The sequence below is a fragment of the Apiospora phragmitis genome, assembly GCF_038363925.1.
Source record: "Apiospora phragmitis strain CBS 135458 chromosome Unknown utg000010l:1.0-9815664.0:1.0-9183399.0, whole genome shotgun sequence".
In the NCBI taxonomy this organism is placed as follows: Eukaryota; Fungi; Ascomycota; class Sordariomycetes; order Amphisphaeriales; family Apiosporaceae; genus Apiospora; species Apiospora phragmitis.
Genome location: NW_027117409.1, coordinates 1,791,646 through 1,809,510, shown reverse-complemented (window position 1 = coordinate 1,809,510; position 17,865 = coordinate 1,791,646). Strand labels below are relative to the sequence as shown.

The window sequence follows — 17,865 nt, the reverse complement described above, 5'->3', positions numbered from 1 at the left end:
CATGAGGTGCGCGGGGGCCGCGTTGGTGTCCAGACAACTCTCTGGGAGCGGAGTTGCTCCTGTCTTGACCTAAGAAGATGGTGGAGTCAAAGATGACTTCGGCTTCTGGCGTCCGTTCCGGCCACCCTTCTTTCCCGGTTCGCCGAACCGATCATTCAGGAATTGGTTCCGAAGCCTTCGGGTTTCGTCCGGGTCAGCTTCCGAGGTACCGCCGGGACTACTACCGCTGCCGGCGGCGCTCGAGCCCGCACTAGTAGCAGTCGCCATGGGCGGTTCGGGCTTATAGGCAGAGCACTGAGAAGGCGTCTCTTGTGTGTTGGTCGAGGCAGGACCCTGCGTACCGCCGACTGCACCGCTTTCCGAGGCTAGATGGGTCGGGGGCGCGTAGAGCGGGAGCCCTTGTGCCCGGAAGCAGGCTCTGAAAGAAGGCAGAAATTGCATCGCCCATCTTTGGTTGCTTCAAATAGTCAAACCGGCTAACTGATGAGGCCGCGCTTGGATTTATATGTTGACGCGTGGCTGCAGATGTTCCTCAGCGGCTAGGTAGATTCGAGCTGTAAGTACGAGCAAAAGCCAAGCACATCTAATTCTTCTTTGGCTGAAAGATATGTGAAGCAGTATCGTGAAATGAACAAGAAACCAGCTGAGCTGACCGAGCGACTGTTGTTGATTATTATGTTCATGTTAGTTTGGCGGCGCTGTGGTAACAACAAAATTGCAGCCTGCTTACGGCCCCCCACCACACCATCCATCGCGTTCTAGGCAGACATTGCCTTGCAATGATGCGAGCCAGTCAATCTCATGAACTGGAGTATGCAATGAAACGGACACTAGTAAGCGAGCCGCGGTACCGAAAACACTGCCGCAAGCAAACTACAAAGAGTTCGTATACGGTCTGATAGTGCGATTTTTCTGGCCAAATCTTGATAGCAGGGACCAGCATACTAATCCTCCGAGATGTATGATTATCTGGGCAATCTTTTCGACTCTAGTCGGATTGCTCGTCTGGAGTAACCCCCAACGCTGTTCATGTTAGGTTTAGAGCATATAGAAAGCAATGCCTCCATGCTTTAGGGGTGGCTTAATCCCCAGTAACGTGCAGAAACCCTGCCTGTCTTATCCGACGGGGAAATGAACAAGGAGTAATTCTATTTCGAGCCTCAGTCGACCTGAGGTATAGGTAGATCCATCAGCATCGGCTGATCTGGCGAGGCCACGGCCCTCTCCACAAAGGCCAGTAGTACTTGTGCAGTATCGTCATCGGAGGAGGACGCCTCTCCGTTGGAAGACGCATCGATTGAATTGAACATCCGCGTGAGCACCTCGATGTGCGATAGAACTTGCTCGCTTCCCCGATTCGAGTCGCTTGCGCCTTCTTCATCTAAATCGGCACCCCAGATCTCCGGAGGAATAGTCTCACCCTCGTGGAGGGCCACCATGACGGGCCATTGCAACCGAGGCCACCACTCCTCGTCGTCGGGATCAAAGAACGACACAATGCCCATGACTTCGCGACGGGCGACACCTTTCAACCACCATACCCCGCTGTCCAGAACTTTTAGCAGTCCGAAGAAAGTGGCAAGAATAACCAGCGCACGAGGCCGCTTTGCCTGCAGGAGTTCGACATAGCGCTTGGAAACAGTGGCGAGGAACACCATGGGCGCTCCGGTGCGCGGTACTTTGTGAGCCCAATTTAAGACGGCAACCGCGTGCTGGTAGGCTTGCCGCGTGAGCGTGCGCGAAGTTGCGTCAGGCTCAAGGGTGTCGAGTTCCTGCTCGAGCCCGTCCAGGAGGTGACCAAAGAAAGTCGACTTGGTTGCACTGAGGTTGAGGTTTAGGGAGGGCTGAGATTGGATGATGGGTATTACTATCCCGCTGGTCCGTAACCACTGCCAACTCGTAGCTACGATCGTCTTGACACCTTGAAAGGCGTGGAACCATGAAATAGGCAAGACATAGCCGTCGCTTCGTTCTCGGACGTCGCCGCCATCGTCGCGGGTAAATATGCGCGAGGCTGTAGACTGAAAGGCAATCAGGGCTGCCGTCAAGAACAACGCTTCGGCGTTCGATTGATTGATGCCTTTGCTTAGTGCGGCACTGTACTCGGAGAGACTGGCGGCCATATATGAGTGACTCGCACGAATGAGCTCACGGTCGTTGGGCGACTTGAGGCGGAGGTGCAGGGCCGAAACGGCAAGGAGACCATCCGCTAGAAAACTGGCCCCAGAGAAGGCCAGGTGCGGAACCGTATCCCTCCAAACCGCCTCGATGTCTGGATTCGCCAAAGACAGTGTTCTAGATGTGATGGTGGTATAGTTATGCAAGAGCCTCAACTCCATCATGCGATTATTCTGCGACGCTTGACTGATTGGCGGGGGATCTGGATTTCGGTATAGGATCATCGGTCTAGGCTGTAATAACGGACTCGTATGACGTGAGGAGGTAGGTATGGAAATAGGTATGTCGGGAAAGCTAGGTGAAGTCGCGGTCGTGAAGATGGGCGAAGCCGTTCCTAGGGAAGAAAGAACAGGAGAAAGGCCGGTGGAAGGATCAGGGGAAGCGGCCGATGTAGCAGGCGTGTCTGGCACCACCAAAGACTCTGCAATGTCTGGGTTCTCGAAGTCGCAAAGAACGCCATGCTTGGAGCAGTTGCCGCAACGTGGGTGTATTTCATCGCACTATCAGAGGGACGGTTAGCAAGATAGCAGAAAGACGGCATGATGGTGGCCCCAGAGTGGTGCTGGGAGGTCCAGGCAACGTGCTTTTATCTTGCGACTCTTACAACGGCGGCAACCTCTCCTAGACTTCTTGTGTGATCTCCGTGGCGGCATTGTCCGACGTTGTTTGTGTTCCTTTGCCGAGTTGTTGCTGTCTCTCCTACCGATCCGTATCCTAAGCTGATTTGCGATCCATTCAAAGGCGGGCCATCAGAGGCGTGGGAGTAACTGCAGGGTTTCGGGCGAAGCGGGTATGCCCATGTCAACGTTCCTCCACCATTCGTTCCGTTCGACCAGACCCTAATGAGCAAAGATACTTGGCTTATTATTGGGTAAGGGCACAGCACAGTATAGCATAGCGAGACTAGGTCGAGAATGATTCGGGGGGGTCGAGCAACAAGTAGGGGAAGAAAGAGGTGCAAGTGTGGTGGTAGCACGTGTAGTCGCTTCTTCACCGTTCACGCGGCATTGGAAACCTCCCAATCCTAATTCGTAACAGTACCCTGATTGACGTGCAATCCGGATCGATGGATCGAACTAAACGAGCGTTCCCTGTGGCTGAGCGGCCGTCGAGGCATTCCAATAACTTTGAAGGAAACCTGGGAACTTACTCAAATTGGACGGTCCCCCCGTTCCACGTCCCATAATAGGGAATTCGGACGCTAGAAACGACCCCGACGCGTGGATGCTCAGAGACTAAGCCGCATTGGAGGTGTCAAGGTGGGGTGCGTTCGTCTTCGGGTTCGATTTTCGATCTGCTGCAGAATGAATATGGGATATGCCTGTCGAATAGTAGTCGGCATGTGCCTGAAGCTATCCCCAAAGTAGAGTGCTTATGTGGTGGGAAGTATGTTGGAGATCTCAGATCTATCAACTATCAGCACTGCCGGTTGTTGCAAGTAGTAGATACCAAATCATAAAAGGCAGCAGCAGTGGAACACTTCTAAGATGTACTTAGCTGATAGCTGTAAACTGCACAGGCCTTTGACCCCGCCATTTAGGTGGTATGACAGCCGTCCTGGGGGGCATTGGGGCATTTATCGATTGATTTGCGACGTACTGCTTAATACAACCACATCATGTACATCTTCCAGTCGTACTTACTCCTCCTTACTGCAAGTCTTTATCTGGCAACAGGCTTTCAGTATGCAACACCCTCCGCCTGTCATGGCTATGAAGTCAAACACACAGCCATATATCCGAGCATGTTAAACCGGATAGAGCCGCATCACTTCCTCCATGGTTCATTATCCCAGCAATTCGTATTCACTCCAGGCATCGGATATCTGATAGCTATTTGCGTACATTGTATGGCCTGATGGTTTAATATATTAGAATAATGTTTAGTTTCTATATCGAGGAATGTCCTAGTTCTACAACGTCCCTGCATGCCCACATTCAGCAATCAACCGCTACTTTGTCACCAACACTTATCATTGGGGCCTGAGCCATGCCAGCCCCGGCTTCGTTGGCTTTAGCTGCGTAGCACATGTGTGTGCCGAAGAAGACCTTGCCGTTGAATCGTCTGGTTTTGCTTAGCGTTGCGAATGGCTCTTCGCTCTTGGCTGCGGTATCTTGGTGGATACAGACCATGTGGCATCTGCGACACGAGCCCAACATTTGGAACCGGTGGTTTCCTATTTTCAAAGCAGACCAGTGATCCTCTGAGTACGCAAGCAAGCCATCTTCTTGGCCAGATGAGTCTAAAACTATATTGGCTCGGAAAACATCCGCAGAGACTTCCTGACCACCCCGTTTCCTTATCTCCGTGTTCAGTACTTTGAGACTGGCTGTATTGATGGCAAGGAGCGGGCTCTCATTCGAGAGCAGCATCCGTCGTTGGTCAGCCTCCGAGTCGGAGTCAGGCGGTGTATCAACCTCTGTTGGAAAGGCACCGGGTACTTGTCGTCTCGTTTTGTGGTATCCTACTTGATGATGTTGAAGATGTGCCTTGACATGGCGCATGCTCCGGCCTTGGCCGCCGGAGGGGAACCGAGCCAGAATACAAGGTGCTCCAAGGATTTCAGAGAAGTAGCTGTTGATTGTGGCGGACGTATACGTACGAGCAACGATCTCCTCGCCGCACACTCGCGATGTACGCCATTTCGGGACGTCACAAGAGTCGAAGTAGGCTGGGTCCGATGACAAAGGTATCGTGATCTTCATGGGTAGATGTTTGGGTGTCTCGCCGATGTAGGATACCTCGAGAACACCCTTCTCGAAGTCAATGCATGGCCGCAAGAGAGCCATGCGTGGATAACGTTTCTGGCTCAAAGCTTGACTAGTGCCGAGGTGAAGTAGGCACCATTCTCGATCCCACGCTAAGCCTTCTGGCTTGACCTCCCATGGCTGCCCTTCAGGAACATGGAAGCCGCCGCAGCTCTTGATGGGGAACACCGTGATGCTGGCTACCGCGAGGTCTGCTGCCATGGTTGATCTCGTCTGGTTCCTAGATTGGTTGAAGGGCGACCCATTTGGGGATCGATAGAACTCGTGAATGAAAGCCACAAACCTGTCCACGTCTGAGACTGTACTCATAGCCCCAAGGCTGACGCGAATGGTACCGGTAGGTTTTCCTCCCAAGACATCGTTGTCATCCCCGCACCGGAATCCAGAAGAGAAGATTCTCTTCATCTCCCATGGCTTGAGATCCAAGGCAGCCGCGACACCCCCGGGTTACAGAGCCCACCTGTTCTTATGTGGAATCCTTTGAGAGCTGCCGTTTTCTCAAACTCAGTCAAGCTAATGCAAGCACCAACTTCATCTTGGAGGTTGAATGTTACGATGGGCCCGGAAACCACCAAGTCAGTAATATACTTGGCTGCCGGAGAGTAGATTTGGCATATACGTTGTCCATTGCCATGCCGCATACTATCCAGCTGGTCATGCAGCCGTTGGGCTAGGTAAGACGTGTGCAGCGATATGTCAGCCATAGTACCAAAGAGACGTCGGTGGACTCCTAGTGCAATTCCCAACGCCACTATGCTGTGGATCGGCAATGTGCCATCCTCAAGGGCTTCATGTAGACTTTGACTTTTGGAGGCATGCCACTGTTCCCCCACGCAGACGACCAAGTCAACTGTACCGCCTCCAAAGTATTTTCGATGCTGGAAAACAGACATTGCATCCTTTCGGACTATCAATGCCCCAAGATCTGGAAAGCCAAATATCTTGTTAAAGCTTAGGACTGTAAAATCAGGAGCGCTCTTTTGGTCCCCTAGATCGAGGGCAGAGGTTGCCACGTAGGCGGCGGCATCAAGCAATGTATAAAAGCCATTGGGGGTATCATTTCGACGCCGCAACCTATGAGACCAGTCGAGTGGAAGCCGCGTCCCATCCATATTGGATTGTGCAGGGTAGCCAAATAATAAGGGGGCTCCAGCAGATGCTATCTCATCTGGGAGAGGGGATCCACCGACCAGTTTCTGCACCGTCTCGGTATCGATGCAGAAGCTGGTTTTAGATTCTTGTCGAACGCCTACCAAGCTTGTATGGCATGCCTGGTGATACATGAAAGAGAACCCGCCAGGCGCGGAACGCAGGGCGTCTGCAACTAGTTTGATCCCTGCTGTGGCATTTGCAACAAAGACGACGTCGAATTCTGTTGGATCTGCATTGAACAACTGCAAAACCTGAACTCGAACATCGTCAATGCGAGCCGTGGATGACTGTGATGAGCTACTTGCAGAGTGGGGGTTGCCGAAAAGGTTGGTGGTCATATCGACAGCAAACTCGTCCACGAGGGACTTTGCATATAAGGTAGTCCCGGCATGATCGAGATAAATATTATTATCTGCGGCGGCAAGTCAGTTTAGTGTCAGCGGCGGGATAAAAGCACGATATTCACCTTTCAGCATGGGATACTCCTTTTTTCGAAGCGCTTCGATGCGACCATTATAAGCCGGACCGTCATGGTCTGCCATCCTTGTCATCCTGGCGCAACAGAAGATATCCCTCCCAGCAACGTAGCTCTTTGTTCAGCACGCATACTGCGAAGTAGGTTCGCATAATGACCATTTATTGCTGACCAAACACGCGAAGTTGTCAGGCCAAATGCGGATGAAGTGAGGAGTGGCGACGTCGGACTTGACTAGAATGATAAGAGAAGTGGATTCTGGCAGCACAAGCCGAGCGGCCGGTTGACCGCGGTACTGCGCGGTTGACTCTTCGGTGACGGAGATCGCCAGGTTCCAGGGGGGTCCAGATGCCACAAAAGCTTGAGCCCCAAAAGTGGCGCAACTGAAGAGTCGCACGTACCAAGCACTCAATTAGGCCAAGGGGCAGACGGGGCTGCCTACCTACTGCCTTAGCGTGACGCGCTTGAAACCACTTTAAGTCGACGCGTCGATCGCGGAAGGCCCGAGACCTGGACGCGCTGAACCGCGCTTTCTCTTTTTTACTTATTAGAACGCTAGCATCTTGGAACAGCCAGCATAGTACTTGCTCCCCTTTCACATACATTGGGTGTAACTTACAGTTCTGCACATTCACGACCTTCTGCTTTCTTCCTTCCTGCCCAATTGCACTTATAGAGTCACTGTACGTCCCTACCTCACATACACACACACACACAAACCATGGCACGTAGTGTACTTGGAAAGAGGACTCGAGCCTCAAGAGAGCCTGGTAAGTCCAGTCGACCGAGTTCATTGCACCACCTATGACTGACACGAAATCTATAGAAGTCGAGCTTTCCGCAAAGAGAATCACACGCCAGACTCGCAACCTCCTAATCAATGACGAGAACTCAGACCCCACGACAGTCAGCATTGCAGAAGATTCGCAGGACGCAGAATCGACAGGAGTGGTGGAAATCACGGAGGAGTCTCTCGCGCGCACGCCTTCTAAGGAGGCTACCTGTCCACCACCAGCGAGTACGAAATGCCGAAAGGGCGACTGCAATCCCCTCACCCCAAGCACGCCTCGCTTCCGCGATGCACTTGCCAAGGCGCCTGTCACACCACGCCATCGTGTAATGTCCGCGGGGAGATTCTCCAAGCGACTTACTCCCCAAACACCTTCCACACCAACCTCACAACAAACAATTTACCACCTTGCGCGGCAACTATTCTCCCGCAGCTCCGATCCGGGTCAATTGGTCGGAAGGGACGATGCGCGCCAGCAACTCAGGGAATTCATCGGGCGAAGCTCGACAGCCGAACCCAGTGGGTGCATTTATGTTAGCGGGCCTCCAGGCACCGGCAAGAGCGCAATGGTCAACGAGATCACCCAAGAAGCGGTAGGTCTCGCGGCGTGAACAAGGCCTACATCAACTGCATGAGCATCAAATCTTCCAAAGACCTGTATGCGACTCTCCTAGATTTGCTCTGCAACGAAACCGATGCTGCAGAGGCCGATGCGGCTGTCACCCTCCAGAAACTCTTCATGCCCCGCAAGAAGACCTCCGATGTCTATCTGATCGTCTTGGATGAGATCGACCATATTCTGACGCTGGACTTGGAAAGCCTGTATCGAGTTTTCGAGTGGTCGATGGGGAAGAACTCGCGACTTATGTTGGTTGGGATTGCCAATGCTCTGGACCTTACGGATCGATTCCTGCCCCGGCTCAAGTCTCGAAACCTAAAACCTGAGCTTCTGCCATTTCTTCCATACACCGCCCTACAGATCAAAACCATTATCACGGCGCGGCTGAAATCCTTGGTGCCGGAGGGAGCCCCACTGCCCTTCATCCACCCCGCGGCGATTGAGTTATGTTCGCGGAAGGTATCAAGTCAGACGGGGGATCTGCGCAAAGCATTCGAGATCTGCCGCCGAGCCCTTGATCTCGTGGAGATGGAAACCAAGCAGAAATACGAGTCGGACATTAGGGAGAAGATTCTTCTTGCCAGCCCTTCACGCAAAGTCTTGGGAGAAAACATCAACCTGTCCTCGCCATCTAGAGGCACACCACGAAAGGGTCATGCGGATTCTTTGCTTGCCTCGTTAAAGGAACTTTCCGTGGAAACAGCTCCTCGGGTCACAATTTCTCACCTCAACAAAATAACCGCAGCTGCATTCAGCAACGGAACTAGCCAGCGACTGAAGACCCTTAATCTCCAGCAAAAGGCAGCGTTGTGCTCCCTGGTAGTTTTGGAAAAGCGCAACCGAGCATCCAAGGCGTCTGTCCTGTCGACCCCATCCAAGCACCATGTTACCGCTCCTAGCATCAAGACCTTGTACGACGCATACTGTCTTTTATGTACACAGGACTCTGTGCTTCATCCCCTCTCCAGCTCCGAGTTCCGGGAAGTGATGAGCAGCTTGGAAACTCTGTCGTTAGTGAGCGCTGTGGATGGCAAGACGGGATCTTTCATCGGATCACAAACCCCAAGCAAAAGGGGGAAGAAGGCAGCATTCGGCGCCAGTGCCGGACTTGCCGACGAGAAACGGGTGGCTAGCTGTGTTGGTGAGAAGGAGATGGAGCAGGCAGCGGAGGGTATTGGTGCTGGCATACTGCAACGCATTTTGAGCGGGGAGGCGTTAAACTAGACTCGACGGTTCGGGCTACGTTGTTTGATTAAATGGGTGTCTTCAGCGTGGCGTTTTGTGTCATTCAAGCATGGTGGGAGTTTACATATAGACGCATCACGGATCGGAGTTTGGTGTTTTGATACCGGAGAGGGGATGCTTGCATACTGAAGTACATAGTGTAATACTGGAACAATCAAGGACTAACCTCCACACGGCTATTAAAGTTGCTCACGTTCATGTCCCTGGCTCTTGGGCTGATTGTAACTCCTGGCGTGAAAAACGTACCAAGCTTTGCCAAGGGTGTTCGGGAGGCTACATGACGGGAGGGGTCAAGCAAGAGGAATCCCGATATACATACGTTCGCAGGCCTTGGGAGACCAAAGACTCACTGAGGACTATGTTCAATGTATGTATCAAGCGAAACCAAACGCCTCCAGGTAGCTAATGATCCCGCTTAGGCCTTCCTTCTTCTTACAGTTTGCTTACGGCTTACGGGCCTTGCCCCGTCACTTCTGATTCGCTGGTCGTGTCCTACATTTGGAAGACCGCGAACGGCTCTCAGAGCCTCAGCGTCCAACGTCAATGTTTCTTTGCGACTACTAATATAGTGCCAATTCAAAAACTTGTACAGCACTTGGCGAGTCGAAGCTGTACTGTACTGTACTGCGTTTGCATCTACTTGGCTTCCTGCCCGACTAATGCAATGTTTCACAGCGAAAGATGCAGGTGTACTCTCACAGATAAACAGGAACTGTGCTTTCTGCCACAATCTGAACATCAGCAAGACACATCAGAGCTCTGCTGCGGGAATAAGGCATTTTCTGCTGTTGCTCGTGTTGCTCAATCGCAAGCTATGAATAGCAATGACTGAAAACCACACTTGCAGTCTTATTACCCACATCCCAACATGCCGCGTTTCATCTACTCTACCAACATCCACCCCAGCACATTGTTCATCTATGTAGATTAGACAGGTCCTTCTCTGTGCATCAGTGAGGTAAGTCATGTACTGGCATAGATAACGGCATGCAATGGTATCGTGGTGAACACGGTTCGAGTAACACCTGTCATGTCACATAGAGCATTGCAGGAGTATGTCGACGAAGGAGTCTGGTGGGTAATCCGAACAGTGACTAAAAGCTTGTACAGCCAGGCAGATGCTTTTCTTGTGGCACCTCAGCAACTACATATCTGATGCATGGGTCAGGACTGGGACAGGAACCACCGTTAGACCGGTTCTATTCCGACCCGACGGGGGCACCATCGTACTACCTGCTACATATTTATTTTAGGTACACACTACCCATCCACATCGTCCGATTTGAAAACCAGGGCGGCACCTTTCCCCAACAGAGGTAATATTGCTTGCCCTGATGATTGAGGACTGTTGTTCGACGGATGGCATGTATTGTGACAGACATATGTCCAGTATATGCGTTTTGCAGGTATTGCTTTTTCTTACGCCCAACGCTGGGAATAGGCCGGGATTAGACGGGTGAGAGCAGAATCTCCGGATTCTCGTAAGGTTGATCCGACTGGTTGGCTATAGGTATCAGCCAAGTACCCGAAACGTGCGACAAGCGCCAGGCGTGGATTTTCCTGGCCCCCGCGATTGAAAGTCAAGGCAAGACGTGAGAAGGCTCCCCCAGAACCCCTCGAGTTAACCTATTAATACCTAAGCTGATGGCCATCTCTTGGCACCCGCTGCCCAGTCTTTCCTACCAAGACCCTCCTACAGCTTGGCACATGCAATACCCAAGCCCTTGTGAACCCGAACTGCTCCAAGAGATAATTGAATCAATCAACTGATTCTCGGCAATTTTCTGCCCGCCGGCTATTCTTGTCCATTTTACCAATTCACGACCGCTGGCCGTCTCGCTGTCGCTGTCGGCGTCGCTGCCTTGCCTGCGCGCGCAGCCCCTTTAGGCCGGTTTCGCTCACCCAAAGGTGGCCCATCGCCAACGCCCGCCCCGAGTCAGACGCGTGCCCCCCCCCCCAGGAATGGTCGCGCGACAACCTCCCAGCGCATCACCGAGTCCATTTAGAACGAGCGCGAACGACGACAGATCTCGTGTGGTGTCATGTGTGGCACGCACATCGTCGTCCGGGTAATAGAATTAGCATAGATGGGTGCTACCGTCGACCGTACTGCCGACCTGCCGCTTGAAGATCAGCCGTCAAGGGCCTCGTCGTTCTTCTCGCGCTTCACCCTGCCCCTTCGCTCCCGAACCCGCAACCTCGCCGACTTTCATGTCCGACCCGACGAGCCGCATCGCCAATACTCGGCCGGTGACCATGTCACTGGCTCCATCGTCCTGACCGTCATCAAACCCGTTCGCATCACTCACCTTACCGTGGCCCTGCATGGCTTCGTCCGCGTGTTCAAAAATGCTGGGGCCGCCGCCCAGCTGGCTCCCATCAATCCGGCTCACACACCCCACGACGGAAACAAGAACTTTCGATACTACGGCAATGGGCAGGCCTCGCTCTTCCAGGACGAACAGGTACTTTGCGGCGAGGGCAGGTTGGCGGCAAGGAAATGGGAATTTAAATTCGATCTTATCTTTCCATCCAAAGGACTGCCAAGCAGTATTGATGTAGGTTCCTCTTTTGCACTTCTCACGACTTTGGCTCGTTGCTCATCGCTAGTAGTTCGAACGAGGCACAATATCGTATATGATTACTGCCACTTTAACGCGACCAACCACCATGGCTCCGACAACAAGTGTGGAGAGGAAAATAGCTCTGATAGAGAAGGTTGATATCGGCTTACTGTCGCCGCCGCGAGAGAGGAACGTAACAATGCAAGCAATGCATAAGCGGGCGAAACGGAAGCGAACCACCAACTCAACGGCAACAGGGACAAACCAAAGAGACTCCGCTTCAACGGATACCCCCGAGCCAGCTTCTGACATGGACTCGACGAGGGCCAACGAAAACTCGAATGACGGCTCGGCCACAGTCGAGGATCATGCTCGTCCGTTGTATGACGGACTAGGCTTACCGCGCAGCCCCGTTCAAAGTGACATGCAGAGCGAGATCAGCGGAGAGAGCGCTGCTAGCAACGCTAGCAACTACTTCAGGGGAACCGATGTCAGCGCCGGGTCCGTTAACGGTAGCAAGTACTCGGGACCTGTGGCAGAGGTCGCAGGTCGCGAGATTACAGCCACCGTAGAGCTTCTCAAGGGTGGTTGCTTACCTGGAGATTTGCTACCCGTCAGGATCAAGATCCATCACAACCGTCGCATAAAGAGCCTTCACGGCATTATTGTCACATTCTACAGACAGGGACGCGTCGACTATGCACCGCCGACGTCCATGTTCAAAGAGCTATCCGAGGAAGATGCAAAGCGTCTCGAGCGAGAGGAGTATTATCCAAAATCCAAGACAGGTCTAGGCGGCCTTTCTCTATCATCCGCAGGGTCTTGCAGCGTGTTCCGGAAAGATTTATCTCAGTCTGTTGCGCCTCTGATCATCGATCCGACTAGTTTGTCAGCCAATATCACGACATCAGTACGGGTACCCGAGGATGTGTTTCCAAGCATAAGAGGTGTTCCGGGTGGCTTGATCAGTTTCAAGTACTACGTGGAAGTTGTGATCGACTTGGGCGGAAGGCTAGCTGGTCAAACTCAGCATGGTTCACAGCCGCCTGGCCGTCTGGGGTCTGTATCTGTACCCGCCGGGCCTTCTTCTCCTTTGATTGGCTCTCAGGAGAATAACATAAGCAGGCTCGCGAATTGGAATGGGACCATCGTTGATACGGACCATATTCGTCGCGAGAAGGGTGTCATCTACGTTCCGATCGAAGTCGTGGTGGGCAGCGTCGATAGCAATCGGACACGGGGTAAGGCCGTGGCACGGCCTGGTCCTACCTTGGAATCTCCTTCAAACCAGGGCCTTGCCCCCGAATCGGACCAGCCAGACTATACTTGGCAAAATGCCCCCGATGACGAGTATTATGATGAGACAGGAGAGTACGTATCACCGTTCGAGGATACACAGAGTTACTTCCCCTCTCCACACACACGCCCAACAACATACCAAGATCTCCATCGGCAAGAATCACATCGGAGAGAGCCGCAAGAGCCGCAAGCACCGGCCTATGTAGCACCGCCGCAAATACCTGACCAGACGGTGTTGACCGATAAGGAACGGGTACGACAAGCCGAGATGCGCCTGTTGCCCAGTCAGCCCTCTCTCGCGGGGCCTGAGTCCGCGGCTGGGCCATCTCATCCATCAGCACCAGGGAATCAATTATCATCTACTGCCGGTGCATATGGGTCGTCTGCCGTGCCATCTGTGGCACCGGGCAACAGCCAAGAGGGTCCTTCGGCGCCTACCCTGACAGACCTATCGCTAGCAGCTTCTTCCCACCCGACAGAGGATAAGCAGGAGATGGAGCGGCGCCGCCTGTTGGACGAGGCCAGTGCACCCCCAGACGTCCCAGAAGAGTATACCAATGGCGGGCCCTCGGCCCCAGCCATGGATGTTGCAGGCCCTTCCGGAGGCCATGAACACGAACCTTCGGCGCCCAATTTTGATGAGGGAGGTTCATATGGTGCACACGACCTCCTCGGCAATATCGCTGGCCCGTCTAATGGCCACCCCCCTTATAGAAGCAATCATGAGAGGGAACCCCTGCCAAGATACGAACGATGATTTGATGCCTGGGCGTTGTTGGGCGTATAGACTTCATGGAATTTAGCATAGCGATAGTTGATACCTTGGGCTGCGGTTTTTCGTAAGCAGCAAGCATGCACAATCTTATTTTGCAAAAAACGGAGTTGTATTTTATAGCATATATTGTATGGCACGAAGTGGAGGAAGATCCCTTCACAGTGGAATCTCGACTGGGACATCAAGATGGATCTTGTAAATGGACTACCTCTAGTGTAGAGAAGACAATATATGGCCATCTGCCTATCTACGCATGCTTCAAACATTGATGATGCAGCTTGCTTCCCTTAGCAATTGCAGAGCAACTTCTGGTTTGTTTGTGTTGGGGACCTACCTACACCTACATCTATACGTACGTACTTACAAACAACCAGGTGTGCCTGTTTGCACTGCATCTGTGGCGTTCTAGTGCCTACCTTCCAGTGTCGTAACTCCAGTCGCCTACTAAAGTGGGAGGCTCATCTGTTTGACCTTGATTGGAGCTTCTTCGATTCCCCTACACCTGCGCAGGCACCTCCCTTCCTAGCGCAATGCCATACCTTCAGGCAGAGGCGCCGCCTCACATCCCCGATGAAGAGACAATCGAATCGCTCTTGGCAGATATGAATAAAAGCAGCAAGGCCGCTGCAAAGATCAAAACCTACCAGGAACTAGGGGATGAAGAACATGAGCGAACCGGCCTGGTTCGACTTGGCAAACGGACAGCCACCATCCAAGGAGATCCTTTTGGTGTCCTTTCCTCCTGGGCAGGTAATGTTTCACACCAATTGGATTCGGGAATGGTAAGGTCTTCCGTCTGATACAGGATATGGCGAAAATACTAACCAGAATGTCCAGGTTGAAGTCCTTGAACCAATCTTCGAGGATCTCAAGCGGAAATCTCCCGGCTCACTGCCTTCTTTTCGCAAATCTCAAATACCAACCTAGTCACGCTTGCCATGTACGCCGCAGACGATGGGGCCTACGAAGTGATTCAGGACACAGCCGACTCGCTCGAGCTCTGCTTCTCCATGGAAACCAAGAAGGCACGCATTCTATGGGCAAAGGACCTGGATGTAAGCAATGAGAAGACTTATGATGATTCCAGAAGAGCAAGATCATCTGCTTCGCTGAGAAAGCAAGTGCTCACCCAGCCCGTCATGAGCATTGCTGAACAACAAACTTCTAATGGCACGGCTGTATCTCGAGAAAAGCCGAGAGTTTCCTGGGCTGGTACCGGGCCATGGCCAGAAAGACCCCCAGCAGTCCGATTCTACCAGCAGCTTTGAGGGCTTGACAGGTCATGGTACTCTTGCTACACTTCGCTCCTTATCACAAGAGCATTTCTGGTTACATCTAAACGCAGAACAGCGTCAAGGCATCCGGGACGTGGCAGGGCTACAACAGGATCATCCCGAGCTAGAGCCTGTGCTCAGTGTCATCAGGTCTAATTGGCAACAGGCGTGGAACAATGGGCGCTATGATATTGACTATTTCAGGAGCTACCTCATTGATTCATCAACTCCTGAGTCTGTGTGGAAAATGCTCGAGGATGATTTGTTCATTGTGCTAGACCAGAATCGTCGGTTGGTCTTTGTCAACTGCGAGAACTTGATACAGTCTCTTTACGGCAATGAGGTGTTCGACAAATTCATCCGCGCCATAGACCTCATGAAATTTTACACAGCCATCCCACGACCTGAGACCAAGCGTCATGCCATTGATCGGTACATTCTCCAGAAGCACCCAGAGCTCGTTCCGGGACTGGCAACCATACAGACCCTGCCGAACGCCAAAATGGGCGTGGCACACTACGGATGTTGGTCCATGAAAGGTGACTGGCATAGCCGCAACATCTGGCGGACCAAAGACACCGGCGTCCGCCAAAGTTTCGAGGGCGAACTGTGGTGCCTGAAGATGATGCCGCAGTTCATGTGCGCCGTCTTTGGCACCGCCTCGGACCTCATCCGTTCCCTCATGCAACCTCTAGCCCCGGACCACTACAAGGAATGCCTGGAGATCTTCGCGGAGCTCCCGGACTCCGCCAAGGTGGTGACGAACGAACAGGACTTCTGCAGCCTGTTTGCGTTGGACGTCAATGCCCACACGCAGCGACACCGTGACACTGGAGATTTCCAGGGAGGCCTGGCGGGCCTGGTGAGTTTGGGGAATTATACAGATAAGAATAGCTCCATTTCTCGGATTAACCCTCACAATCTCCATGGCCGAGCCTTCCCTTTCGCTGTATTAACTGCTAACGTCGCTTTGCTGCTGCTCTTATAGGCGGCAATCTATGCTTACCGGAGCTCGGAGTCAAGGTCCCATACCGGCCGGGCGCCTGCGCCCTCCTACGCGGCGGCGGCCTCGAGCACCTGGTGACGGATTTCCAAGGGCCGCGGTTCTTTGTGGTGGCCACCAACCACGAGACCTCGAAGAAGTACGCCTGGCGGGCCAAAGGAAGGCTCCCGCCTCTGCCCCCGAAGCCGGATAGGAGGAGACGAACCTCAAACTCGACGGACGAAGAGGCGCCTGGTCCCTGGATGCCTTGCATCAACAAGGGAACCGACGACGATGACGAGGATCAGATTCGCTGGACGAACTCGGCTCTTCATGGGCCGAGGGCACTGGTTTCAAGCAGCGAGTCCGGTTCTGCAGCCTGATCTGATGGGATTTCAGGGATATGTACTCTGATTCGACTCTTGTCGCTCGACCTAGCTACATATGTGAGCTGCGTATTTCGTAGGACCTGGGTGGTATGTCGGATACCGGTATGGATTACTCATGGCTGTCGATTGCTCCCTATGTCTACTATGGCTTATCTCAGCCAAAACATGGGGCATGTTGAGATGGCATCAATCATGGCAAAATCCGTGGATTGGGACAATGCCAAGAGCCAGCATCGCTCAAGGCAAGAGTGGATACCGTATTCATCTGCCAGCTCGGGTCATGTTGCTTCTTTCTTCCCCTGTTCACGCATCATCGTCTGGTCTGGCAGTCTTGTCCATCATGATCCCCTCTGGATTTACTGCAAGTACAGGCATATGTAGAAGAGATATACGGATCGATGCCGTACACCAACATATGGAAGGGGTGTCATGATATTACACACTGATGCAGGCCAAGACACGATTTATATGTAGTTTGATGCTGAGAGCCCCCTATTCTATGGTTGCCGCTGTACAGGTTCTGGTACTTTCCTCGATGTCCCGTCCGGCCCATCCTGCCCATCCGGGCCATCCGGCCATCGTTCATCTGCATTTTTCTTAGGTCCGTAGGGTCACTTGTTTGTGAGTATCCTCGGCTTTGCTCTAATTGAAAGAAAGGCTCGTCCCCGCAAGGTTCAGGGGTCTCACCTAAACTGAAGCACTCAACAGTATCAGTAACCAATCTATCCAATAAGTCTTTACGTGTATGCACATGCATGTTATGGGAAACATTTATTGTCTTGTCAGCCACCCTAAGCCTTCTAGTCATTCGTCATAATAAGTATAATACCATATAGGACTTCAGCCACTAATATCATGTGTAATAGGCTTATTCCCGGAAAGACTTACCATGGAATGCAACGCTGTCACCTGCATATTGCCGGAAGTGGCAGTCGTGCCTTTAAGACGTCTACTATACAACGGTTAATTAGTGAACTCATAACATGTGACAAGGACTATAGTAATCTAGAAACCCATTGTTAGAATTATTAGAGTTGTTACTGCTTAACGAACAAGAAGTTGGCATCACAATGTTCATCTTCTATATTATTAACATACCAAGACAAATGTTAAACCCCTTTTCTCAGACCGGATCTTCATGATTACTTTGACTTGGGGTGCAGCCTCCATGTCGTTTCTTGATGTAGGCTTCATAGCAACCAGGCCTAGCAGTTTAAATTGGAAAGGACCAGAGGGGTTGCTGTTTGAGTTTTTGTTTTGATAGTCCACTGAGGGACTTCCCATTACCTGTGTGTTCTCACTTGGTTTGTTTCGAGCAATTCCGTACGGTCTTTTGCATGCAATGGTCTCAGCAT

The 17,865-nt window shown here is 52.3% G+C and overlaps 6 protein-coding genes across 6 annotated transcripts; 3 read left to right on the top strand and 3 right to left on the bottom strand.

Moving 5' to 3' along the window:
* Positions 1-69: 69 nt before the first annotated feature.
* Positions 70-441, bottom strand: PG994_010336 (uncharacterized protein; the record flags this gene model as incomplete). Its single annotated transcript, XM_066861745.1, has 1 exon — positions 70-441. One exon carries the CDS (start codon positions 439-441, stop codon positions 70-72), a length of 372 nt encoding a protein of 123 aa, XP_066710855.1.
* A 719-nt stretch (positions 442-1,160) lies between these two features.
* PG994_010335 (C6 zinc finger protein) lies at positions 1,161-2,339 on the bottom strand (the record flags this gene model as incomplete). Its single annotated transcript, XM_066861744.1, has 1 exon — positions 1,161-2,339. One exon carries the CDS (start codon positions 2,337-2,339, stop codon positions 1,161-1,163), a length of 1,179 nt encoding a protein of 392 aa, XP_066710854.1.
* Positions 2,340-4,115: 1,776 nt separating this feature from the next.
* PG994_010334 (MOSC N-terminal beta barrel domain-containing protein) lies at positions 4,116-6,640 on the bottom strand (the record flags this gene model as incomplete). Its single annotated transcript, XM_066861743.1, has 3 exons — positions 4,116-5,245; positions 5,407-6,510; positions 6,565-6,640. The coding sequence occupies 3 exons, from the start codon at positions 6,638-6,640 to the stop codon at positions 4,116-4,118; spliced, it is 2,310 nt and encodes a 769-aa protein (XP_066710853.1).
* A 654-nt stretch (positions 6,641-7,294) lies between these two features.
* On the top strand, positions 7,295-9,206 carry PG994_010333 (cell division control protein 6; the record flags this gene model as incomplete). Its single annotated transcript, XM_066861742.1, has 3 exons — positions 7,295-7,343; positions 7,400-7,956; positions 7,980-9,206. The coding sequence occupies 3 exons, from the start codon at positions 7,295-7,297 to the stop codon at positions 9,204-9,206; spliced, it is 1,833 nt and encodes a 610-aa protein (XP_066710852.1).
* A 2,108-nt stretch (positions 9,207-11,314) lies between these two features.
* Positions 11,315-13,847, top strand: PG994_010332 (uncharacterized protein; the record flags this gene model as incomplete). Its single annotated transcript, XM_066861741.1, has 2 exons — positions 11,315-11,785; positions 11,841-13,847. 2 exons carry the CDS (start codon positions 11,315-11,317, stop codon positions 13,845-13,847), a joined length of 2,478 nt encoding a protein of 825 aa, XP_066710851.1.
* A 956-nt stretch (positions 13,848-14,803) lies between these two features.
* Positions 14,804-16,504, top strand: PG994_010331 (uncharacterized protein; the record flags this gene model as incomplete). The annotated part of the gene is made up of 3 exons (XM_066861740.1): positions 14,804-14,920; positions 15,216-16,088; positions 16,151-16,504. The coding sequence occupies 3 exons, from the start codon at positions 14,804-14,806 to the stop codon at positions 16,502-16,504; spliced, it is 1,344 nt and encodes a 447-aa protein (XP_066710850.1).
* Between the last annotated feature and the right edge of the window lie 1,361 nt (positions 16,505-17,865).